Consider the following 27,325-nt stretch of genomic DNA (forward strand, 5'->3'; position numbering starts at 1 on the left):
GCCCCCTAAAAAAGGTATGCCTTTTGCAGCCAATGGTCGTTGTGCCCTTGGGCTGATAATAGTTATAATTCCCTTCTCCCGGCTGCGTGCTCTGAAGCACCTCTCGCTCACATGGCTCACGTGATCGGGTCCTTCTCACAGGCTACAAGTGAAGACAGACACATCGGGATGCAACTGTTCGCGACCTTATCGAATTCCGAGGCGCATATTGAAGATGTTGGAAGAACTGTACACATTTACTATTCGTCAGCCAACAAGATGAGTAGGCCTAACGAACAGCAGAGCCCCACCTGTTTAGCAAAACAATATATATATAGAGTACCAGACAAAAGTTTGGACACACCTACTCATTCCAAGGTTTTTGTTTATTTGTACTATTTTATACATTGTAGAATAATAGTGAAGACATCAAAACTATGAAATAACACATATGGAATCATGTAGTAGCCAAAGAAGTGTTAGACAAATCATAATATATTTTATATTTGAGATTCTTCAAAGTATCCACCCTTTGCTTTGATGACAGCTTTGCATGATTCCATATGTGTTATTTCATAGTTTGTTCTGACTGTTCTGACTTGATGGTCTACATGAAGCCTATATCCTGTTTTAGAGAAATGTAATCATCGAATATTGTAAGAGCGTTCAATGTCTGCTTATGTGCCCCCTTTATCCTTCTGACTTGGTGTACAGGGAGAATACTGTTAGAACAGCCCATGTTCTGAATTCTGTCTGAACAAATAGTTATATTGAGTGTGTCTGTCCTAGCTCGCTCATTGTCTTAATAAAAATTATGGATTGCCTCTCATCCGCCCGTCCTTCTCTTATGCCATAGTTTGTACATCTCAATTGTCAGTAGAAACCACATTTGTTTAAGCAATTTGGCCATATCAGCTATGTTTTTTTTTAAAAATGGCAGTAAATGAGGCGGAATGAACAGTGTCGCTGTCAGACAAGGCTCCGCTGATAACCAGGTGTAGCAGTGGTAAAGATTCACTCCATGGTGCTGAAAAGAAAGCTCTGCTGTTGGGACAGCTTCTGTAGGTCCTAACAGTTTGTGGGCACCATTTGTTACTGTTATAGCGCAATGAATGTATCGTTGGCTTGCAATGGCTTTGCTGGCATGCATTATAAATAGATTTTCTTTGTTTGCCCCACCAAGATTTACATGATAAAATCACTTCAGTATCCCCATTAGTACAAAAGTTGACCTATTCTATTCTGTGTGAGATAGAAAAATAGTCTGGGATGCGATAGATCCCAAATGAATACAACCACTACTTTTTTTATAGCAATGTGACTGACACAACAGATCAGAACGTTTAGCTTAAAATGTTAATAAACTATTAGGCCATTTTTTCACATTATAAGCCCAGCAATGCGCACACTGCAGTAAGCTATAAGTGTGAATGTTCCAAAATGCAACCAATTAATCAGGAGAACACCCTTCTCAAAAGTGACCACAAATGAGATAATGCATGTAATGCTTTTATTATAAAGGTGTATGTTTATGGTGAAAATAATCTTCCACAATCTTAAAACTCACACGCTGCATATGCCAATTATGCTCTATACCGGTTGTAAAGTGGATTAATGTGCTTCATTTTATGAAGTTATTTGGCCACTTTAGTGAGATTTTGAGATTCTTCAAAGTATCCATCCTTTGCTTTGATGACAGCTTTGCATGATTCCATATGCATATGTGTCACAACTTGCAGACTCGTTTACGTTGCTGTGCGTTTTGTTGCCAACCTTACTTTGCTACCTGACAACTTTACGGTTTTTACTTTTTAATTACCGTTTATATTTTTGTTTTTTTCCCACACAACTTTTTCTTCATTCAACTTTTTCACTCCGGATGCTTTATCTGGACGTTGTTCGTCAGGACCTCCAACAGCCGTAGCTAAGTAGTAATGCCTTCTAATTGCAGTCGCTGTACTCATAATATACAGGAGAACGATCGCCTTACTGCGAGGATAGCTGTGCTGCAAGCCCAGCTTCAGTCGCAATCGTTAGGCAAGGGTAATTTCAGTGTAGGAAAGGATGAAACAGTGTCTGTGCCACCAGTAAGTACAGATAGTAACGTTAGTATAAATCCCCTCGCACGGTCCCCGCAGCCGGACAACTTTCTCATGGTTTCTGGAAGGAAATGCTGTAGGAATGCTCAACCGGTGTCGCTCATTCAGCCGAGAGAAACTTTCAACCGGTTTTTCCCATTAAGCAGCGAGTTGGAGTCTGAGGCCGAGCCTTCTCTGGTCTCTACTCCTCCCGTTACGGGGTCTGAGATGCCGAAGCTTCCCACCATTAGCTCTGACAAATTGAAAACCCTAGTCATTGGTGACTCCATTACCCGCAGTATTAGACTTAAAACGAATCATCCAGCGATCATACACTGTTTACCCGGGGGCAGGGCTACCGACGTTAAGGCTAATCTGAAGATGGTGCTGGCTAAAGCTAAAACTGGTGAGTGTAGAGAGTATAGAGATATTGTTATCCACGTCGAGTAATTGTCTCTGGCCTCCTCCCGGGGAGTGATGAGCTCTATAGCAGAGTCTCACAACCCCATCGCTGGTTGAAAACTGTTTTCTGCCCCTCCCAAAAGATGGAATTTGTAGATAATTGGGACTCACCCCCGAACAGGACCAAGCCTGACCTGCTGAGGAGTGATGGACTCCATCCTAGCTGGAGGGGTGCTCTCATCTTATCTACCAACAAAGACAGGGTTCTAACTCCTCTAGCTCCACAATAAAATAGGGTGCAGGCCAGGCAGCAGGCTGTTAGCCAGCTTGCCAGCTTAGTGGAGTCTGCCACTAGCACAGTCAGTGTAGTCAGCTCAGCTATCCCCATTGAGACCGTGTCTGTGCCTCGACCTGGGTTGGGCAAAACTAAACATGGCGGTGTTCGCTTTAGCAATCTCACGAGGATTAAGACCTCCTCCATTCCTGTCATTATTGAAAGAGATTGTGATACCTCACATCTCAAAATAGGGCTACTTCATGTTAGATCCCTTACTTCAAAGGCAATTATAGTCAATGAACATTAGTTCATTGACTATAATCACTGATCATAATCTTGATGTGATTGGCCTGACTGAAACATGGCTTAAGCCTGATGAATTTCCTTTGTTAAATGAGGCCTCACCCCCTGGTTACGCTAGTGACCTTATCCCCCGTGCATCCCGCAAAGGCGGAGGTGTTGCTAACATTTACAATAGCAAATTTCAATTTACAATGAATAAAATATTTTGAGCTTCTAGTCATGAAATCTATGCAGCCTACTCAATCACTTTTTATAGGTACTGTTTACAGGCCTCCTGAGCCATATACAGTGTTTCTCATTGAGTTCCCTGAATTCCTATCAGACCTTGTAGTCATAGCAGATAATATTCTAATTTTTGGTGACGTTAATACTCACATGGAAAAGTCCACAGACCCACTCCAAAAGGTTTTCGGAGCCATCATCGACTCAGTGGGTTTTGTCAAACATGTCTCTGGACCTACTCACTGTCACAGTCATACTCTGGACCTAGTTTTGTCCCATGCAATAAATGTTGTGGATCTTAATGTTTTTCCTCATAATCCTGGACTATCGGACCACTATTTTATTACGTTTGCAATTGCAACAAATAATCTGCTCAGACTCCAACCCAGGAGAATCAAAAGTCGTGCTATAAATTCACAGACAACACAAAGATTCCTTGATGCCCTTCCAGACTCCCTCTGTCTACCCAAGGATGTCAGAGGACAAAAATCCGTTATCCATCTAACTGAGGAACTCAATTTAACCTTGCGAAATACCCTAGATGCAGTTGCACCCCTAAAAACTAAAAACATTTCTCATAAGAAACTAGCTCCCCGGTATATAGAAAATACCCGAGCTCTGAAGCAAGCTTCCAGAAAATTGGAACGGAAATGGCGCCACACCAAACTGGAAGTCTTCCGACTAGCTTGGAAAGACAGTACCGTGCAGTATCGAAGAGCACTTACTGCTGCTCGATCATCCTATTTTTCCAACTTAATTGAGGAAAATAAGAACAATCGGAAATTTCTTTTTGATACTGTCACAAAGCTAACTAAAAAGCAGCATTCCCCAAGAGAGGATGGCTTTCACTTCAGCAGTAATAAATTAATGAACTTCTTTGAGGAAAAGATCATGATTATTAGAAAGCAAATTACGGACTCCTCTTTAAATCTGCGTATTCCTTCAAAGCTCAGTTGTCCTGAGTCTGCACAACTCTGCCAGGACCTAGGATCAAGAGAGACACTCAAGTGTTTTAGTACTATATCTCTTGATACAATGATGAAAATAATCATGGCATCTAAACCTTCAAGCTGCATACTGGACCCTATTCCAACTAAACTTCTGAAAGAGCTGCTTCCTGTGCTTGGCCCTCCTATGTTGAACATAATAAACGGCTCTCTATCCACCGGATGTGTACCAAACTCATCAAAAGTGGCAGTAATAAAGCCTCTCTTGAAAAAGCCAAACCTTGACCCAGAAAATATAAAAAACTATCGGCCTATATCGAATGTTCCATTCGTCTCAAAATTTTTAGAAAATGCTGTTGCGCAGCAACTCACTGCCTTCCTGAAGAAAAACAATGTATACGAAATGCTTCAGTCTGGTTTTAGACCCCATCATAAAACTGAGACTGCACTTGTGAAGGTGGTAAATTACCTTTTAATGGCATCAGACCGAGGCTTTGCATCTGCCCTCATGCTCCTAGACCTTAGTGCTGCTTTTGATATCATCGATCCCTTTATCATCGATCTTATCTAACGGAAAGATATCAGTTTGTCTCTGTGTATGGTTTGTCCTCTGACAAATCAACTGTAAATTTCGGTGTTCCTCAAGGTTCCGTTTTAGGACCACTATTGTTTTCATTATATAATTTACCTCTTGGGGTTGTCATTCGAAAACATAATGTTAACTTTCACTGCTATGCGGATGACACAGAGCTGTACATTTCAATGAAACATGGTGAAGCCCCAAAATTGCCCTCGCTAGAAGCCTGTGTTTCAGACATAAGGAAGTGGATGGCTGCAAACTTTCTACTTTTAAACTCGGACAAAACAGACATGCTTGTTCTAGGTCCCGAGAAACAAAGAGATCTTCTGTTGAATCTGACAATTAATCTTGATGGTTGTACAGTCGTCTCAAATAAAACTGTGAAGGACCTCGGCGTTACTTTGGACCTTGATCTCTCTTTTGACGAACATATCAAGACTGTTTCAAGGACAGCTTTTTTTCCCATCTAAGTAACATTGCAAAAATCAGAAACTTTCTGTCCAAAAATGATGCAGAAAAATTAATCCATGCTTTTGTTACTTCTAAGTTAGACTACTGCAATGCTCTACTTTCCGGCTACCCGGATAAAGCACTAAATAAAATTCAGTTAGTGCTAAATACGGCTGCTAGAATCCTGACAAGAACAAAAAATTTGATCATATTACTCCAGTGCTAGCCTCCCTACACTGGCTTACTGTCAAGGCAAGGGCTGATTTCAAGGTTTTACTGCTAACCTACAAAGCATTACATGGGCTTGCTCCTTCCTATCTCTCTGATTTGGTTCTGCCGTACATACCTACACATACGCTACGGTCACAAGACGCAGGCCTCCTAATTGTCCCTAGAACTTCTAAGCAAACAGCTGGAGGCAGGGCTTTCTCCTATAGAGCTCCATTTTTATGGAATGGTCTGCCTACCCATGTGAGAGACGCAAACTCGGTCTCAACTTTTAAGTCTTTACTGAAGACTCATCTCTTCAGTGGGTCATATGATTGAGTGTAGTCTGGCCCAGGAGTGTGAAGGTGAACTGAAAGGCTCTGGAGCAACGAACCGCCCTTGCTGTCTCTGCCTGGCCGGTTCCCCTCTTTCCACTGAGATTCTCTGCCTCTAACCCTATTACAGGGGCTGAGTCACTGGCTTACTGGTGCTCTTCCATGCCGTCCCTTGGAGGGGTGCGTCACTTGAGTGGGTTGAGTCACTGATGTGATCTTCCTGTCTGGGTTGGCGCCCCCCCTTGGGTTGTGCCGTGGCAGAGATCTTTTTTTTTTTTTGGAGTACTTCTCCTGTCTTATCCGGTGTCTTGTGTGAATTTAAGTATGCTCTCTCTAATTCTCTCTTTCTTTCTTTCTCTCTCTCGGAGGACCTGAGCCCTAGGACCATGCCTCAGGACTACCTGACACTGGTTGTGCTGCTGCTCCAGTTTCAACTGTTCTGCCTGTGATTATTATTATTTGAACATCTTGGCCATGTTCTGTTATAATCTCCACCCAGCACAGCCAGAAGAGGACTGGCCACCCCTCATAGCCTGGTTCCTCTCTAGGTTTCTTCCAAAGTGTTGGCCTTTCTAGGGAGTTTTTCCTAGCCACCGTGCTTCGACACCTGCATTGCTTGCTGTTTGGGGTTTTAGGCTGGGTTTCTGTACAGCACTTTGAGATATCAGCTGATGTACGAAGGGCTATATAAATACATTTGATTTGATTTTTAGTTGTGATACAAACCTTATCAAAACATTTAGGCTAGGCTACATGAGGATGTATACGACTATGATATAAAGTCAACAAAAAAGAGAAGGCATTCGCTGTTTCAGGAGCATCCTGTTTCCATTGATCATCCTTGAAATGTTTATACAACTTGATTGGAATCCACCTGTGGTAAATGCAATTGATTGGTAAGGCACACACCTGTTGATATAAGGTCCCACAGTTGACAGAGAAACCAAGCCATGAGGTCGAAGGAATTGTACGTAGAGCTTTGAGACAGGATTGTGTCAAGGCACAGATCTGGGGAATGGTACCAACAAATTGCAGCAGCATTGAAGGTCCCCAAGAACACAGTGGCCTCCATCGTTCTTCAATGGAATAAGTTTGGAACCGCCAAGACTCTTCCTAGAGCTGGCCGCCCGGCCGAACTGAGCAATCGGGGGAGAAGGGCCTAGGTTAGGAAGGTGTCCAAGAACCAGATAGTCACTTTGACAGAGCTCCAGAGTTTCTCTGTGGAGAAAGACAACCATCTCTGCAGCACTCAACCAATCAGCCCTATATGGTATGGCCAGATGGAAACCACTCCTCAGTAAAGGTACAGACCACTTGAATTTGCCAAAAGGCACCTGAAGGACTCTCAGACCGTGAGAAACAAGATTTTCTTTTTTGATGAAACCATGATTGAACTCCTTGGCCTGAATGCCAAGTGTCACGTCTGGAGGAAACCTCCAGAGTGCTCAGTACCTCATACTGGGGCGAAGTTTCACCTTCCAACAGGACAATGACCCTTAGCACACAGCCAAGACAACGCAGGAGTGACTGAATGTCCTTGAGTGGCCCAGCCAGAGCCCAGACTTGAACCTGATCCAACATCTTTGGAGAGACCTGAAAATAGCTGTGCAGTGACATTCTCCATCCAACCTGACAGAGCTTGAGAGGATCTGCAGAGAAAAATAGGAGAAATTCCCCAAATACAGGTGTACCAAGCTTGTAGCGTCATACCCAAGAAGACTCCAGGCTGTAATCGCTGCCAAAGGTGCTTCAACAAAGTACTGAGCAAAGGCTCTGAATAGGCTCTGAAAAACTGTCATTATGGTGTATTGTGTGTAGATTGATGAAAAAAATAAGATTGAATACATTTTAGAATAAGGCTGTAACCTAACAAAATTTGGAAGAAGTCATGGAGTCTGAATACTTTCAGAATGCAATGTAAATAGCGAATGGAGGATCCTTTTTCCGTGATTCATTTTTATGCCAGCCAGGTAGGCTATACTCCTGTTCTAAATATAAGTAACGTTCTTAATATTAGGAAAGTTGAGAAATAAATATAGAAGACCTAGCCTATAGAAAGCTGATGGGATCCTCCAATTTTTAATAGAGGACAAAACTCTGTTTTCTCATGCAATTGCATAGCCTATAGAAATGTTGCGCAACATAAGTGTGGCAGTAATAAGGTTACCGTAACAGCCCTAGGCACACCTGGGACATTCAAAAATATCCACATACAAATGTTCAGTGGCGATGTGTGACAAAGTCTGTCGAGAAAAACATCAATGAATCCGCACATACTTCCCTACTGTATAATCAGTTGCTTACCAAATATCCGTGCGACGAATCCGAGTGGGAACTGGGAGGCAAAGAGTGTGAGGAACCATGGGGCTGCATAGAGGCTGGGGCAGATCTCGTGTTCCTCCAGGTGGCTGTACAGCTCCCTGTGGTAGTCGTGCAGCAGCCTGGACAACTGGTACATCTGAATCTGAAATATACACGCACACACAGATCAGTGCACACACAGATCAGTCCATACAGTGGGGGAAAAAAATATTTTGTCAGCCACCAATTGTGCAAGTTCTCCCACTTAAAAAGATGAGAGAGGCCTATCATTTTCATCATAGGTACACTTCAACTATGACAGATAAAACGAGAAAAAAAAAACAGAAAATCACATTGTAGGATTTGTGATGAATTTATTTGCAAATTATGGTGGAAAATAAGTATTTGGTCAATAACAAAAGTTTCTCAATACTTTGTTATATACCCTTTGTTGGCAATGACAGAGGTCAAACGTTTTCTGTAAGTCTTCACAAGGTTTTCACACACTGTTGCTGGTATTTTGGGCCATTCCTCCATGCAGAGCAGTAATGTTTTGGGGCTGTTGCTGGGCAACACGGGCTTTCAACTCCCTCCAAAGATTTTCTATGGGGTTGAGATCTGGAGACTGGCTAGGCCACTGCAGGACCTTGAAATGCTTCTTACGAAGCCACTCCTTCATTGCCCGGGCGGTGTGTTTGGGATCATTGTCATGCTGAAAGACCCAGCCATGTTTCATCTTCAATGCCCTTGCTGATGGAAGGAGGTTTTCACTCAAAATCTCACGATACATGGCCCCATTCATTCTTTCCTTTACACGGATCAGTCGTCCTGGTCCCTTTGCAGAAAAACAGCCCCAAAGCATGATGTTTCCACCCCCATGGTTCACAGTAGGTATGGTGTTCTTTGGATGCAACTCAGCATTCTTTGTCCTCCAAACACGACGAGTTGAGTTTTTACCAAAAAGTTCTATTTTGGTTTCATCTGACCATATGACATTCTCCCAATCTTCTTCTGGATCATCCAAATGCTCTCTAGCAAACTTCAGATGGGCCTGGCCATGTACTGGCTTAAGCAGGGGGACACGTCTGGCACTGCAGGATTTGAGTCCCTGGCGGCGTATTGTGTTACTGATGGTAGGCTTTGTTACTTTGGTCCCAGCTCTCTACAGGTCATTCACTAGGTCCCCCCGTGTGGTTCTGGGATTTTTGCTCACCGTTCTTGTGATCATTTTGACCCCATGGGGTGAGATCTTGCATGGAGCCCCAGAACAAGGGAGATTATCAGTGGTCTTGTATGTCTTCCATTTCCTAATAATTGCTCCCACAGTTGATTTCTTCAAACCAAGCTGCTTACCTATTGCAGATTCAGTCTTCCCAGCCTGGTGCAGGTCTACAATTTTTTTCTGGTGTCCTTTGACAGCTCTTTGGTCTTGGCCATAGTGGAGTTTGGAGTGTGACTGTTTGAGATTGTGGACAGGTGTCTTTTATACTGATAACAAGTTCAAACAGGTGTCATTAATACAGGTAACGAGTGGAGGACAGAGGAGCCTCTTAAAGAAGAAGTTACAGGTCTGTGAGAGCCAGAAATCTGGCTTGTTTGTAGGTGACCAAATACTTATTTTCCACCATAATTTGCAAATAAATACATTAAAAATCCTACAATGTGATTTTCTGGATTGTTTTCTAATTTTGTCTGGCATAGTTGAAGTGTAGCTATGATGAAAATTACAGGCCTCTCTCATCATTCAACCTTGATTTAACATGTAACCACATGTGTCCAAAATCTGTCTTGTCTACTTACTAAAATGACATACTATTTGGAACACAGACTGTGTCCAAAGTCTGTCTTGTCTAGTACTTACTAAAACTACATACTGGGTACTAATCACACTACATACCTTTTGGTAAAAAATGAATGCAGTAAGCAACAAACATCAACGTACCAGGCTCATCCATACTGAGAATGCAATTACATTATTTCCTGCCATAACTTTGTTAGATTTTTTCTCCAATCATATTCAGCCATCATGTGTTGCCAGGGGTCTACCCTGGCAAATCTGCCCTTAGGCCTTCAGAATCAACAGTGCGGGCGCTTGTAGCTTAAAGTGAATGGAAATTCAAATTTAGTGTCAACCAATCAGCTTTAGAATTGGCTATTGTACGCCTGCTGGCAGGCGTAGTGCGTGCACGTCTTTTGATTGGATTAACAATATTGAGAGGCAGGTCTCAGAAGTAGGAAACTGAAATTGATCAACAAATTAATTTGCGTACTACTAAGCTGTTTTTTCAACCCACAATGGCGGAAGGAGAAGATATCGATTTGGTCGAGGATATAATTATAACGCCATTCTCAAGACAAAACTTTTCGAGAAAAGTTTGACATTGTCAGGAGAGGTTACAAAGCCTGTCACATGCGGGAAAGGGGTTCGTTCGCCACTTTCAACTATGAATGACTCACAGCCTCCGAGAAGCACTGCAAACTGTACTGCTGGGAATGCCTATTATTTGCAAGTGATCGATTTGGTGTTTGGAGCCACACTGGCTTTGCAAACCTGAGTTGTCTAACCAAGGCAGCAACGAGACACCAAAGTACGGCTGGGCACTTACAAGCAATGGTGCTTTTGAAAACTTTTGGGGACACCCGAGTGGATCTACAGCTCAACGAACAAGCGCGCAGGGCAACGAAGCTGTACAATGAAAAGGTATTGTACTCTTCCCCTGCAATTCTCTGACTAAAAATGTCAATTTCAAGGTGACGCAACGCCTGGTTATACTGCGTTTCTGTCTAAATGTATATTGTCTAGAGCCATGGCATCATAATGATGGTAATAAGAGGTGGATTAATTCGGGTGGGACTGTGTAGGACTTCACTGAAGGCCCAGGCCCCAGAAACACGGCACGCTACTGGCATCAAGTAATGACAGAAGAGAAGCTGCATGTACTGTATCAAATTATATACAAGTTAAAGTTGCAATAAGTCACTTTTTGGGCGACCTGACCAAATTCACATAGAAATGTGAGTTAAACAGTAGATCTGTCATTCTAATTCAAAGCAAGTCTAAGAAGCGGTAGATCTGTTCTATGTGCGCTAATTTTTAGCTTCTTCCCGTTCTTAAGTTACATTTTTGCATCTTTTATGTTTGGTTTTGAATACCAGCTTCAAACAGCTGAAAGTACAATATTTTTGCTTATGGAAAAGATATTTCACAGTGGTTTAATGGTACAATTATTCTCTACACAATGACTTGCTTGTTTTGCCACCTAAACTGACTTTAGGCAAACTATTAGAATTTGTGCAACCAGATAGTACATCTATAACTAACAAATAGCCTACCCAATGTCAAAAATGCTAATTAGAAAAATATCTAAATTATGCTTAAAAAATATTTCTGCGGCCCATGGGCAAAATAGGAATATTTGGTTTATTCCAAAAACAAAAAAAACATACTAGGCTCATTCTTACTGAGAAGGCATCTTCCACTGTGCAATAGTGCTTGTTCCCCGGCATTCGTTCATTTTGCGAATTCGTACGAGGTGAAGACCCAAAATGAGTGTATATTTTCTCATTCCCAATCAGAGTACTATGAACACAAGTACAGTTATTTGGACATAGTCAGACATCATCCTTGAAACACACTTACAACACAGTACACGCATATGATACGCATACATGCAGGATCTGGCTAGATGGTTTTACATAGTTATTACTCCTGAACATCTGACTGCATAGGCCTATAGCTGACTTGATGTTAGCTTACTCCTACTCCACACAACACAGTCAGAAAGAGTAGCTAACGAGAGAAACAGCTACCAACCACGCCATCTCCTAAAAGTGGAGAGACGGTCAGATACCTTACTTTCCTCACCCTGACACGGCTCCTTAGAGAAGAGAATAACAGATGAAGACCAAAAATGACCCTAAAGTGACGCGAGCATGCTCCAGCCTTGACAGAATAGTCCCATAGTTAAACCTAGCGAGCGCTTACATAGAAAAAGAATCACAAATCAAAAGTTAACTCACCCAGTTACTAACAGTGGAAGGTTTGTCAACACTGATAAAGAAACAATGGAGAAAAACATTCCACCTGTGTGAACTTTGGGTTGGCCTTAGCAGAGCCCAATAAGAACACAGTTAAAGGCCTGAGAAGGGCAGTGGTTGGCCATAAACCAGCGCTGAGTTGCCAGATAGATTAAACATTACCACGCCTGCTTGTGCATTTACCAGTCAGAACAGGCTACATGGCTAAGCTAGTAATGTATAGCCAAGACTAACAGAACAGTTTGGAAGGTTTAGATATGGGGTTGGTTGTTGTTTGCTGTATGTGATAGTAGAGCGGTGGCCTGAGGGAACACACCTAATGTGTTGGGAGAAGTGTTATGAAATGAAATGTTACGTAATATCTGAAATTGTATTTAACGCCTTTAATGTTGCTGGATCCCAGAAAGAGTAGATGGGGATCCTTAACAAAAACAAATAAATACATCATTGTCATACTTCCCAGGTGAGACCCCCTTGTGAGATTGTGTTATTTTCAAGGGGAATGGAACCCTACTCCTACCCACTGTTGCCTTAGCTTCTGTCTTTAAAAAGGGGGGGGGGGGAAACTGAACAGAGCTCGCAAAAGTGGAACGAGCCCTGACATGAGTGGCCAATGATTCACTCACACAAGCGTCACTATGTACCATTTGTGCCAGGATGTTATTGTGTTGAATTATTTGTGGTAAAAGTGCTAGCAAGTTGTCATTGTTATCACATACAGATAACTGCCTACATAAAGGAAACCAATCACTCAATCAAATGTATTTTATAAAGTCCTTTTTACATCAGCAGTTGTCACAAAGTGCTTATACAGATACCCAGCCTAAAACCCCAAGAACAAGCAATGCAGATGTAGAAGCACAGTGGCTAGGAAAAACTCCCTAGAAAGACAGGAACCTAGGAAGAAACCTACAGAGGAGCCAGGCTCCGAGGGGTGGCCAGTCCTCTTCTGGGTGTGCTGGTGGAGTTTACATAGTTCTTGAAGATGTTCAAACGTTCATAGATGACCAGCAGGGTCAAATAATAATATCAGGTGTTGTAGAGGGCGCAACAGGTCAGCACCTCAGTAGAACATTTCCGTTGGCTTTTCATAGCCGATCATTCAGAGGTCGAGACAGCAGGTGCGGAAGAGAGATATCATTTTATCCCTTATTTACTAGTAGTTTCTTAGTTTCCATATAAACACCAGGTGAATACTAGATTAAAAAAAAAAAAATCTGGTATTTTAAACTGGGCTTTTAAGTAAAGCATTACCGAAATGTCCTCTTAGAGGTCCAGCAAACACCTCCCTCCCTCCATCCATCCCTCCCTCCATCCATCCCTCCCTCCATCCATCCATCCATCCATCCATCCATCCATCCATCCATCCCCCTACCTGTAGAGAAGTCATGTCAGGCCTGTATTGTCTGCGGAAGCCCAGGTCGTACATCAGGAACTTGAGCATGTCAAAGGCCTGGTCCTCACTCATGTGCAACAGCAGGATACCTGCCACAAAGCTGATGCCCTGGCAGTAGCCCACCTCAGTGTCTAACAGAGAGTAGGCCTTGAGCAGATTGTAGAGGGACAGCTGCCCTGCACCCAGCTGGGCTGAGAAGTACTGGTGGGTGGGGAACGTCCGACCTATTGAATTCATTCAAATAAGAAATAAATACACCAATCAATCAATTGGTGTGGGTTTGCTTTTGTGTGGGCATGTACTAGAGGAGGCTGGTGGAAGAAGCTATAGGAGGACAGGCTCATTGTAATGGCTTGAATGGAATAAATGGAACGGATTCCATATGTTTGATACCCTTCCATTTATTCCATTCCAGCCATTACAATGAGCCTGTCCTCCTATAGCTCCTCCCACCAGCCTCCTCTAGTACATAAACAAGCATGTGCACACATGGAGTATTACTGGGCAGTCCTGGTGGAGTGTGTGTGTATGCATGTGTGCCAGCGTGCATGTGTGTCTTTGTTTGTGTGTGTGTGAATACATGCATGTGCACATACCCAGGTCAACTAGTATGGAGTGCTGCTGGGCCGTGAGCTGCTTCAGCAGGTCTTGGTAGGGGGTGTCTGGGGCGTGGCGGCCGGGGGGCAGACGGTGTCTCAGGCGGTGCTGCTGGGAGAAGAGGAGCCACACCTCCCCACGCCTGCCCTTAGGGACACCTGGGGACAGAGATGAAGATGTTTTGGAGTACAGAGCGTTGGATGTGTCAGGAGTATGGAGAAAGTGTAGGATGTGGTAGGAAGATAAACACATTACATTACACATGCAATACATAGATTAGCAAAAGACAGGAAACCATACTAATACAGACATACAACGCGCACACACACACACAAGTACAAACAACAGACGTGTGGGGCAGCTGCAGAAAGAGGGGGACTTCAGCACACACACGGACCACCCACCCAACACACACACCTTAACCCTTATCGCTCTCTCTCTCGCTCACCCTTAGAGATTGCATTGTGGACCTCCTCTTTGTCCAACGGGACGACCTTGGCTCTGCCCGGAACGCTCAGCTTCCTGTCCCAGAAGGCTAGCACGTCTTTAATGCATGTCCCCACTTCCTGGTAGTCCAGCTTCATCTTCCGGATGTGCAGCTCGTCTCGACTTGCTAGCGGAGAGAGGTTACACAGAGAGGTCAAGATCAGAGAGAGATCAAAGCAGTGTTAATTTCACCAACAAAAATATTTTTCAGTGGCAAGTGACGCTAGTTAGGTTAGCAGAATTGTAAGGCTTTCTCATTGCAATGTTGCAATAAAGTGTAAAACAAATACCATGCCCAAGTCATTCACGAGTCACCTCTCTGTCCGGTAACTGGTCACCAATTTGGTTGCAACGAATCATTGACGAAAAAGGGGCAACATTTGGAGCCACTTTACTTATCATGTTGATTCAAACAAGACCAAATGCAACGTTTCCACAGGAGAAGAAAGGATTTGTACCAACAAGTTGACAGGGGAAAATACTGCAAACCTCAAGAAACATCTGAAAGTATTTGGTTTTAAATATACTTAAGTATCAAAAGTACAAATCATTTATCATTCCTTATATTAAACAAACCAGATGGCATGATTTTTAATTTACAGTTAGCCAGCAGCACACTCCAACACTCAGGAATAATTTACAAACTAAGCATTTGTGTTTAGTGAGTCTGCCAGATCAGAGGCAGTAGGGATGACCAGTGATGTTCTCTGTTTAGTGAGTCTGCCAGATCAGAGGCAGTAGGGATGACCAGTGATGTTCTCTGTTTAGTGAGTCTGCCAGATCAGAGGCAGTAGGGATGACCAGTGATGTTCTCTGTTTAGTGAGTCTGCCAGATCAGAGGCAGTAGGGATGACCAGGGATGTTCTCTGTTTAGTGAGTCTGCCAGATCAGAGGCAGTAGGGATGACCAGTGATGTTCTCTGTTTAGTGAGTCTGCCAGATCAGAGGCAGTAGGGATGACCAGTGATGTTCTCTGTTTAGTGAGTCTGTCAGATCAGAGGCAATAGGGATGACCAGGGATGTTCTCTGTTTAGTGAGTCTGCCAGATCAGAGGCAATAGGGATGACCAGGGATGTTCTCTGTTTAGTGAGTCTGCCAGATCAGAGGCAGTAGGGATGACCAGTGATGTTCTCTGTTTAGTGAGTCTGTCAGATCAGAGGCAATAGGGATGACCAGGGATGTTCTCTGTTTAGTGAGTCTGTCAGATCAGAGGCAATAGGGATGACCAGGGATGTTCTCTGTTTAGTGAGTCTGCCAGATCAGAGGCAGTAGGGATGACCAGTGATGTTCTCTGTTTAGTGAGTCTGCCAGATCAGAGGCAGTAGGGATGACCAGTGATGTTCTCTGTTTAGTAAGTCTGTACAGATCAGAGGCAGTAGGGATGACCAGGGATGTTCTCTGTTTAGTGAGTCTGCCAGATCAGAGGCAGTAGGGATGACCAGGGATGTTCTCTGTTTAGTGAGTCTGCCAGATCAGAGGCAGTAGGGATGACCAGTGATGTTCTCTGTTTAGTGAGTCTGCCAGATCAGAGGCAGTAGGGATGACCAGTGATGTTCTCTGTTTAGTGAGTCTGTCAGATCAGAGGCAATAGGGATGACCAGGGATGTTCTCTGTTTAGTGAGTCTGTCAGATCAGAGGCAATAGGGATGACCAGGGATGTTCTCTGTTTAGTGAGTCTGCCAGATCAGAGGCAGTAGGGATGACCAGTGATGTTCTCTGTTTAGTGAGTCTGCCAGATCAGAGGCAGTAGGGATGACCAGTGATGTTCTCTGTTTAGTAAGTCTGCCAGATCAGAGGCAGTAGGGATGACCAGGGATGTTCTCTGTTTAGTGAGTCTGCCAGATCAGAGGCAGTAGGGATGACCAGGGATGTTCTCTGTTTAGTGAGTCTGCCAGATCAGAGGCAGTAGGGATGACCAGTGATGTTCTCTGTTTAGTGAGTCTGCCAGATCAGAGGCAGTAGGGATGACCAGTGATGTTCTCTGTTTAGTGAGTCTGCCAGATCAGAGGCAATAGGGATAACCAGTGATGTTCTCTGTTTAGTGAGTCTGCCAGATCAGAGGCAGTAGGGATGATAGCGGCAGCGTAGCCTAGTGGTTAGAGCGTTGGACTAGTAACGTAAGGTTGCGAGTTCAAACCCCCGAGCTGACAAGGTACAAATCTGTCGTTCTGCCCCTGAACAGGCAGTTAACCCACTGTTCCCAGGCCGTCATTGAAAATAAGAATATGTTCTTAACTGACTTGCCTGGTTAAATAAAGGGCTGGTGCCACCAACTGAAAAAGTTAAGGGGAAAATGTTAGTCTGGAGCCCTCTCAAGGGGTGGGATTTTGTATCTGCTGTGTTATTCTGCCAATTTGGCTGTTGGTAAGAAAATCATGCGGACGGATGTTATGCCGAAAATGATGTTGGTAGGACAAGGCTATATGTATGTTTGTGCTCATGGAAGTCAGTGATTTAAGTTAACTGTTGGTTAATGAGGCAATAAAAATGTGATGTGACTAAAATGGCACACTGTTTTTCTTAATTTTGACAATAACTAGACTAAATAATTTGACCGTTTTATGTGGTAATAGTGAGGTGATTGGTCAAATTTGCAAGCCCTCTCTTGAAATGCTTGGTTGATTTTGCAAAATTTTGGGCCATCGCAGATTAAAAAAATTCATGAGGGACTGCTTCTAGCACATCAGAAGGTCATTATTTTGGATGTATACGGTATGAAGTGCCTAGGGGCCTAGCGATTGTTTTGTTTCCGGATGGTGTAAAAGTGTTAATTCACAGTTAAATGTGTGTATTCCAACCAGACATTCTACAAATAGTTCCAGAACCACAAACAGAAGTGAGACGCAAGCGAGGGCTTTGTGACCCTCCCAAAAGAAACAGGAGACAGAAACAACAGCTTGACAGGAGCTTTGGTGTTTTTATACATAGCCTATCTATCTCAGATATCAAACTAATGTTAACTATATCCCATCAGACATCACTCCAGCTATCGCCTCGGATATCCAACTCCAGCTAAAACTAACTATGCTTACTAGCCTATATGTGACCCGATTCAGGAAACTAGGCGTATGTCGCAAGTCATGACTTCACAGCAGAGCCGCTTGAACGTAAAAATGTTTATCGATGATGCAGATGTAAAACCTGAGGACCCATGCCAAATCTTTTCAGTCTCCTGAGGGGGAAAAGGTTTTGCTCTCTTCACGACTGTCTTGGCGTGCTTGGACCATGATAGTTTGTTGGTGATGTGGACGCTGAGGAAGTTGAAGCTCTCAACCTGCTCCACGACAGCCCCGTTGATGAGAATGGGGGCGTGCTGGGTCCTCCTTTTCCTGTAGTCCACAATCATCTCCTTTTGTCTTGATCACGTTGAGGGAGAGATTGTTGTCCTTGCACCACACGGCAGGACTCTGACCTCCTCCCTGTAGGTGGTCTCATCGTTGTCGGTGATCAGGCCTACCACTGTCGTGTCATCTGCAAACTTAATGATGGTGTTGGAGTCATGTCTGGCCGTAGAGTCATGATTGAACAGGGAGTACAGGAGGGGACTGAGCACGCACACGAGGGGCCTCCGTGTTTAGGATCAGCGTGACGGATGTGGTGTTATCTACCCATACCACCTGGGGACGGCCCATCAGGAAGTCCAGGATCCAGTTGCAGAGGGAGGTGTTTCATCCCAGGGTCCTTAGCCTAGTGATGAGCTTTGTGGGCACTATGGTGTTGAACGCTGAGCTGTAGTCAATGAACAGCATTCTCACATAGGTGTTCCTTTTGTCCAGGTGTGAAAGGGCAGTGTGGAGTGCAATAGAGATGGCATCATCTGTGGATCATCTGTGCATCATCTGCGGTATGCAAATTGGAGTGGGTCTAAGGTTTCTGGTATGATGGTGTTGATGTGAGCCATGACCAACCTTTTAAAGCATTTCATTGCTACAGATGTGAGTGCTATGGGTCGGTAGTCATTTAGGAAGGTTACCTTAGTGTTCTTGGGCACAGGGACTATGGTGGTCTGCTTGAAACATTATTACACACTCAGACAGGGAAAGGTTGTGTTGTTGTCATGGAAGAAGTGTTTTGAAATCAGTGAAACACAATGGGCCAAACAAGCTGCGCAAATTAACCGGAAACGACACAAGATGTCTTATTTGATGAAAGGGGTTGCATTCTGCCATGACGCTTTCATCCATGTATACAGGTAAGAATCTAGCTACAGTTCCAGATATTATACGTTTCTAATTTTGTCAGAAAGTTGTTTTCATTGCAAGTTAAGGCTTGCTGTTAGCTAGCCAGCTGAGGTTAACCAGGACGACTGATCCGTGTAAAGGATGTTTGAAGCCTGAAATGTGGCAAAAGGTCGCAAAATTCAAGGGGGCCGAATACTTTCGCAAGGCACTGTACATCTCAACATCAACTGTTCAGAGGAGACCGTCTGAATCAGGCCGTCATGGTCGAATTGCTGAAAAGAAACGACTACTAAAGAACACCAATAAGAATAGACTTGCTTGGGCCAAGAAACACAACCAATGGACATTAGCCCAGTGGAAATGTGTCCTTTGGTCTGGAGATTTTTGGTTCCAACAAAAAGTGTCTTTGTGAAACGCGGTGCGGGTGAACGGATGATCTCCGCATGTTATGCTTCGCTGGTGACACTGTCTGTGATTTATTTTGAAATCAAGGCACATTTAACAAGCATGGCTACCACAGCATTCTGCAGCGATACACCATCCCATCTGGTTTGGGCTTAGTGGGAGTATCATTTGTTATTCAACAGGACAATGACCCAACTAGAAGTCGACCGATTACGATTTTTCAACACCGAAACCAATTATTGGAGGACCAAAAAAAGGCGATACCGATTCATCGGCCAATTTTTATATATATACAGTTGAAGTAGGAAGTTTGCATACACCTTAGCCAACTATATTTAAACTCTGTTTTTCACCATTTCTTACATTTAATCATAGTAAAAATTATCTGTCAGGTCAGTTAGGATCACCACTTTGTTTTAAGAATGTGAGATGTCATAATAATAATAGAGATAATGATTTATTTCAGCTTTTATTTCTTTCATCACATTCCCAGTGGGTCAGAAGCTTACATACACTCAATTAGTATTTGGTAACATTGCCTTTAAATTGTTTAACATGGGTCAAACGTTTCAGGTAGCCTTCCACAAGCTTCCCACTATAAGTTTGGTGAATTTTGGCCCATTCCTCCTGACAGAGCTGGTGTAACTGAGTCAGGTTTGTAGGCCTCCTCGCTCGCATTCAGTTCTGCCCACAAATTTTCTATAGGGTTGAGGTCGGGGCTTTGTGATGTCCACTCCAATACCTTGACTTAGTTGTCCTTAAGCCATTTTGCCAGTATGTTTGAGGTAATTGTCAATATGGAAGACCCATTTGCTTTAACTTCCTGACTGATGTCTTGAGATGTTGCTTCAATATATCCACATAATTTCCCTCCCTCATAATGCCATCAATTCTGCACCAGTCCCTCCTGCAGCAAAGCACCCTCACAACATGATGCTGCCACCCCCATGCTTCAAGGTTTGGATGGTGTTCTTCGGCTTGCAAGCCTCCCCCGTTTTCCACCAAACGTAACGATGGTCTTTATGGCCAAACAGTTCCATTTTTGTTTCATCAGACCAGAGGACATTTCTCCAAAAAGTACCATCTTTGTTGCAAACCATTGTCTGGCTTTTTTTATGGTGGTTATGGAGCAGGGCTTCTGCCTTGCTGAGGGCCTTTCAGGTTATGTCGACATAGGACATAGGACTTACTGTGGATATAGATACCTTTGTACCTGTTTCCTCCAGCATCTTCACAAGGTCCTTTGATGTTGTTCTGGGATTGATTGGCACTTTTCGCACCGAAGTTAGTTAATCTCTAGGAGACAGAATACGTCTCCTTCCTGAGCGGTATGACGGCTGTGCTGTCCCATGGTGTTTATACTTGCGTACTATTGTTTGTACAGATGAATGTGGTACCTTCAGGCGTTTGGAACTTGCTCCCAAGGATGAACCAGACTTGTGGAGGTCTACATTTTTTTTTTGGAGGTCTTGGCTGATTTGATTTCCCATTGATGTCAAGCAACGAGGCACTGAGTTTGAAGGTAGGCATTGAAATACATCCACAGGTACACCTCCAATTGACTCAAATGATGTCAATTAGGCTATCAGAAGCGTCTAATTACATAATTTTCTGGAATTTACCAAGCTGTTTAAAGGCACAGTCAACTTAGTGTATGTAAACTTCTGACCCACTGGAATTGTGATACAGTGAATTATAAGTGAAATAATCTGTCTGTAAACAATTGTTGGAAAAATTACTTTTGTCATGCACAAAGTAGATGTCATAACCGACTTGACAAAACTATAGTTGGTTAACAAGAAATTTGTGGATTGGTTGAATGAGTTGTAATGACTCAACCTAAGTGTGTGTAAACTTCTGACTTCAACGGTATATCCTCTCAGATATCACACTCTGACTTACGATAACTACGTTCTCTCATATCTAACTCTGGCTAATGCCAATGCCAACTTTTTTCATGTCCTGAAATTGTTCAAATGCTATTTTAGGCATAAAGATTAGATTTAGGGTTTGGGTTAAGGAAAATAGGATTTTGAATGGGAAAACGTGTGTGTGTGTGTGTGTGTGTGTGTGTGTGTGTGTGTGTGTGTGTGTGTGTGTGTGTGTGTGTGTGTGTGTGTGTGTGTGTGTGTGTGTGTGTGTGTGTGTGTGTGTGTGTGTGTGTGTGTGTGTGTGTGTGTGTGTGTGTGTGTGTGTGTGTGTGAGTGTGAGTGACAGGGGGTTGGGTACAGGTGTAAGCAAAGAGACAAGTTTCCTTTGTCTCTGCATAATAGATGACTAAAGCTCCATTCTATTCTCACTCACCCTCCAGTCTCTGGTTCTCCTTCTCCATGCGTAGCAGCAGTATCTGCTGGTGGATCGCCGTCTTCCATAGGGCCCGGTAGTGAACCGCCGTCCTCTTGGGCCTCTTCCCAGTGAAGGTGTCACCCGAGGTGGGTAGTAGGCTGGCCAGGGGGTCCAGACTTGGGTCGAAGGAGCGGGGGGAGAGGGGCAGCAGGTCCATCACATCACAGTGGTCTGAGAGACAAGATATCCAAATAACTGCAGTCATTTTCATTTGTCAAGCAAATAACTGTCGGTCTCACGGTAATTGACCGAAATTAACATAAACCAATTTAGCATCTCCTGGCTTCCATGCATTCCCTACAAGCATATCATACAGACCTTTGGAACATCTACATTTAAAAAAAGAATAAATCCATGTAATATAGCCTACACATTCCCAATAAATCCATTATGTATTTTAGACAGGTCTAAAGAAACATGATATGGAGAAAATGTAGTCTATTTCAGAAGAACAGAAGAACATACTCTGAGTTGTCCTGATGTTAGGCCATGATGTGGCTATGTCATATGGCTGTGGGCTACACTAGTTCATTTAGTAGACAAGACTTGCTTAGAATACCGTGGCATTGTTTTATAGTATGAAGAATACAATTGAATAAAGCTGAATAAAATAAAGGATATTTGAGGAAGTATGCACACGAGGCTATTCTGTGTTGAGCTGTTAACAAAGAAATAGTTATTCATGTAACTTTAGTTGTTCTACAAACATTGGGCTATATGTTTTGATTTTTAATACTTTGTAAAGCTGCATGATGCGATGAATGATGATTTGAAAAAAGTTGCATGAGCTCTGCTTTGTTTTTGCTCAGGCTGTACACACTACATCAGTCTCTCATTCACCATTTGAAAAGCACTTGATAATGCCTAGAATTTCACAGTGGCATTCCCTTTGTGTGGCCGTAATGCACCCTAAAAAAATCCAGGCCTTTTGCAGCAAGTGGCCGTTGTGCCCTTCTCCAAATCATATCTCAATCACGTGATTGGGTCTTTCTCACAGGCTACAAGTGAAGACAGACACATCTAGGATGCAATTGCGCGCGTCCTTATTTCCGAGGTGCATATTGAAAATATTGGAAAAACTGTCCACGTTTACTTTTCATCATCCAACAATCTACTATCCTCATTAGTACAAAAGTCAATCTATTCTATTCTCTGCGAGAAATAAATATTCCAAACATTGTCTGGGACAGTTGTGGGATGCGATAGATCCCAAATTTATACGACCACTAGCTTCAAAAACACTGTTTTATGCAATGTGGCTGATGCAACAGATCAGAAGGTTTAGCTTAAAATGTTGATAAACTATTAGGCTATTCTTCACATTATAAGAGCAGAAATGCACACATGGTAGTGGGCTATAGGCACGTATGTTCCATTAGCAGGAAAACACTTGTCAAAAGTGACCGCAAATGTGATTATGCATGTAATGGTTTTATTATAAAATATGCATATTTATGGTGAAAATTATTATCTTACGAAATGGGAAACTCACACGCTGCTTATGTATGCCAGTTAGGTTCTACACTCCTTGTAAAGCAGGTTAATTAGCTTAATTTTAAGAAGTTATTTGGCCACTTTAGTTGTGATACAAACCCATTCAAAACATACAGGCTTATGGGTTAAGGCTACACGAGGTGTGCGACTATGACAAAAAAAAAAAGCTTTGTTTCTTATGCTGGACATCATTCATAAGTGATGATATATAATTCACATGTGGTAGGCTAATATTGTCACCCATCAGACTATTCTTGATTTAATCTTGTCTTTACATATACTAAATAATATATGTGTGAAATTTGTTTTGATTTAGAATGGACCATTACCATGCACCTGTATTGAGGGGCATGCGGGGAAAAATACCTGCCATCTATGCACTGAAATGGAGGATGCTTTTCCCGTGGTTCATTTTCATGCCAGCCAGATAGGCTATACTCCTATTGTAAATATAAGCAATGTGCTTAATATTAGGAAAGTTAGGAAATACATTTAGTAGGCCTAGCTTATAGAAAGCTCATGGGATCCTCCTATTTTTAGAAGAGGCCACCACTTTTCTTGCGCAATTTCAAAGCCTATAGAAATGTTACGCAACATGAGCTCATGGGCTCTCATGAAGTGTTTGATTAGATGTTCGATTACATTTGCATTGATGTCAGAGTGATTTGAGGGACAATCGAGTGTGAGGTACCAGGCAGTTAAGCAAGTTTGGCAGGCTACTAATGACCACCAGCAACAGAGCTTGGAGAATCGCCTAATAACCGTGACTAAACCGTGACGTGGATTTTGACTTGCCTTCATGACTCGTGACCACCGTAGTGGCGGTAATACGGTCACCGCAACAGCCCTAGTTGTAAGTCAGTCTCTTGCAGGCATGGTGTTTTAGTGTTTGAGAGGACACAAGAGTTCAAGGATATATATGCTAATCATCACAATGTTTCATCACAAATTCATTATACATTTAAACTTTGCTGACTGTATTGTGAGCCTATAGTAATTCTGTACTAAAAGTACTGTGAGCGGGAATGCATTGTATTGGGTATTGTAATCTGATTATGCCGTTCTTAATTTATTAAAAATAAAGTTGGACTGAATTGAGTTTAATTGTCTTGGTTTTATGCATGTCAACATCAGAAGCCTCCTCCCTAAGTTTGTTTTACTCACTGCTTTAGCACACTCTGCTAACCCTGATGTCCTTGCCGTGTCTGAATCCTGGCTCAGGAAGGCCACCAAAATTCAGAGATTTCCATACCCAACTATAACATCTTCCGTCAAGATAGAACTGCCAAAGGGGCGGAGTCGCAGTCTACTGCAGAGATAGCCTGCAAAGTAATGTCATACTTTCAGGTCCATACCCAAACAGTTTGAACTACTAATTTTGAAAATTACTCTCTCCAGAAACAAGTCTCTCACCGCTATTTCTGAAACTATCTGCCGCCATTGTCGCAACCCCTATTACCAGCCTGTTCAACCTCTCTTTCATATCGTCTGAGATCCCCAAGGATTGGAAAGCTGCCGCAGTCATCCCCCTCTTCAAAGGGGAGACACCCTGGACCCAAACTGCTATAGACCTATATCCATCCTGCCCTGCCTATCTAAGGTCTTGAAAGCCAAGTCAACAAACAGGTCACTGACCATCTCGAATCCCACCGTACCTTCTCCGCTGTGCAATCTGGTTTCCGAGCCGGTCACGGGTGCACCTCAGCCACACTCAAGGTACTAAATGATATCATAACCGCCATCGATAAAAGACAGTACTGTGCAGCCGTCTTCATCGACCTCGCCAAGGCTTTCGACTCTGTCAATCACCATATTCTTATCGGCAGACTCAACAGCCTCGGTTTTTCGGATGACTGCCTTGCCTGGTTCACCAATTACTTTGCAGACAGAGTTCAGTGTGTCAAATCGGAGGGCATGCTGTCCGGTCCTCTGGCAGTCTCTATGGGGGTGCCACAGGGTTCAATTCTCGGGCCGACTCTTTTCTCTGTATATATCAATGATGTTGTTCTTGCTGCGGGCGATTCCCTGATCCACCTCTACGCAGACGACACCATTCTATATACTTTCGAATTGGACACTGTGCTATCAAACCTCCAAACGAGCTTCAATGCCATACAGCACTCCTTCCGTGGCCTCCAACTGCTCTTAAACGCGAGTAAAACCAAATGCATGCTTTTCAACCGATCGCTGCCTGCACCCGCATGCCCGACTAGCATCACCACCCTGGATGGTTCCGACCTTGAATATGTGGACATCTATAAGTACCTAGGTGTCTGGCTAGACTGCAAACTCTCCTTCAGACTCACATCAAACATCTCCAATCAAAAATCAAATCAAGAGTCGGCTTTCTATTCCGCAACAAAGCCTCCTTCACTCACGCTGCCAAGCTTACCCTAGTAAAACTGACTATCCTACCGATCCTCGACTTCGCGATGTCATCTACAAAATGGCTTCCAACACTCTACTCAGCAAACTGGATGCAGTCTATCACAGTGCCATCCGTTTTGTCACTAAAGCACCTTATACCACCCACCACTGCGACTTGTATGCTCTAGTCGGCTGGCCCTCACTACATATTCGTCGCCAGACCCACTGGCTCAGGTCATCTACAAGTCCATGCTAGGTAAAGCTCCGCCTTATCTCAGTTCACTGGTCACGATGGCAACACCCATCCGTAGAACGCACTCCAGCAGGTGTATCTCACTGATCATCCCTAAAGCCAACACCTCATTTGGCCTTTCGTTCCAGTACTCTGCTGCCTGTGACTGGAACATTGCAAAAATCGCTGAAGTTGGAGACTTTTATCTCCCTCACCAACTTCAAACATCAGCTATCCGAGCAACTAACCGATCGCTGCAGCTGTACATAGTCTATAGGTAAATAGCTCACCCATTTTCACCTACCTCATTCCCATACTGTTTTTATACTGTTTTTATTTATTTACTTTTCTGCTCTTTTGCACACCAATATCTCTACCTGTACATGACCATCTGATCATTTATCACTCCAGTGTTAATCTGCAATATTGTAATTATTCGCCTACCTCCTCATGCCTTTTGCACACATTGTATATAGACTCCCCTTTTGTCTCTGTGTTACTGACTTGTTAATTGTTTACTCCATGTGTAACTCTGTGTTGTCTGTTCACACTGCTATGCCTTATCTTGGCCAGGTCGCAGTTGCAAATGAGAACTTGTTCTCAACTAGCCTACCTGGTTAAATAAAGGTGAAATAAAAATAAATAAAATAAATAAAATTGAATGGTACCAGTGTCTTATGGATGGTTTGTAATTACAAACCATCTGTGCTTGAGATGGGCAGCTACACTGGGGATTCGGGAAAACAGTCTATTTTTTACCTGCTACACTTTTGCCAGCGTGAGCTACTTTATTAAGTGTTCTCGGCGTGAAAATATAATTTAACCTAATTTTACACTGAGCAGCGCGAGCCTCTCACGGAGCCGTGTTGCTTGTGCCTCGGTTTCATTGAAATAATATAGCAGTGTCTCACAAATGACTTGTCCAGTGTAGCAAGCCTGTTACACACACACACCTGGGTGCTGCATGGAGGTGGGCTTGTTCATGGGCGAGGCGACACGCAGGAAGATCTTCTGTCTCCAGGACACTTTGCGGATGTTGAGGGGTGCACTCACACTGTCACTGCTGCATCCAGATAGCGTCCTCTTCCTGCCCTCCCCATTACTGATTGGCAAGGGGAAAGGATAAAGAGGGAGAAAGGGAGGGTTGAGAGAGCGAGAGGAGGGGCGAGAGGGAGCAAGAGAGGGAAAAGGAGGGAGAGGGAGTGAGATAGTGAAAGAGAAGAGGAGTGGGCATGTCACAAATACAAAGGCACGTAAACAAACACCCACACACTGATAGTAGTATACACATGCAGTCTCTCTCACACACACACACACACACACACACACACACACACACACACACACACACACACACACACACACACACACACACACACACACACACACACACACACACACACACACACACACACACACACACACACACACACTTAATCTCAACATTGAGACAGACAGATGCTAATCAACAGAATCTCCCAGTCTGTACTGCAGAAGGGTGTGTGATTAAACCACCAAGACAAACCAAAAAGGAACACTTCTCACAACAAACAAAACATTGATTGAAGACTGATTCACACATAAATATTGATGGGGCGGCAGTGTAGCCTAGTGGTTAGAGCGTTGGACTAGTAACCGGAAGGTTGCGAGTTCAAACCCCCGAGCTGACAAGGTACAAATCTGTCGTTCTGCCCCTGAACAGG

At 43.4% G+C, this 27,325-nt stretch overlaps 1 protein-coding gene across 2 annotated transcripts in view; it reads right to left on the reverse strand.

The window, feature by feature from the left end:
* Positions 1–27,325, reverse strand: part of tbc1d4 (TBC1 domain family, member 4) — a 139,054-nt gene that overhangs the window by 14,362 nt on the left and 97,367 nt on the right. For both annotated transcript variants that reach the window (XM_035773109.2, XM_035773108.1), the window contains 6 exons: positions 26,576–26,724; positions 21,488–21,700; positions 14,561–14,725; positions 14,112–14,270; positions 13,495–13,739; positions 8,085–8,244 (listed from right to left, as the gene is read on the reverse strand). In XM_035773109.2, coding sequence (XP_035629002.1) covers positions 8,085–8,244; positions 13,495–13,739; positions 14,112–14,270; positions 14,561–14,725; positions 21,488–21,700; positions 26,576–26,724 — 1,091 coding nt within the window. The remainder of the gene's footprint in view (positions 1–8,084; positions 8,245–13,494; positions 13,740–14,111; positions 14,271–14,560; positions 14,726–21,487; positions 21,701–26,575; positions 26,725–27,325) is intronic.

Source organism: Oncorhynchus keta, chromosome 7, assembly GCF_023373465.1.
Source record: "Oncorhynchus keta strain PuntledgeMale-10-30-2019 chromosome 7, Oket_V2, whole genome shotgun sequence".
NCBI classification, from domain to species: Eukaryota; Metazoa; Chordata; class Actinopteri; order Salmoniformes; family Salmonidae; genus Oncorhynchus; species Oncorhynchus keta.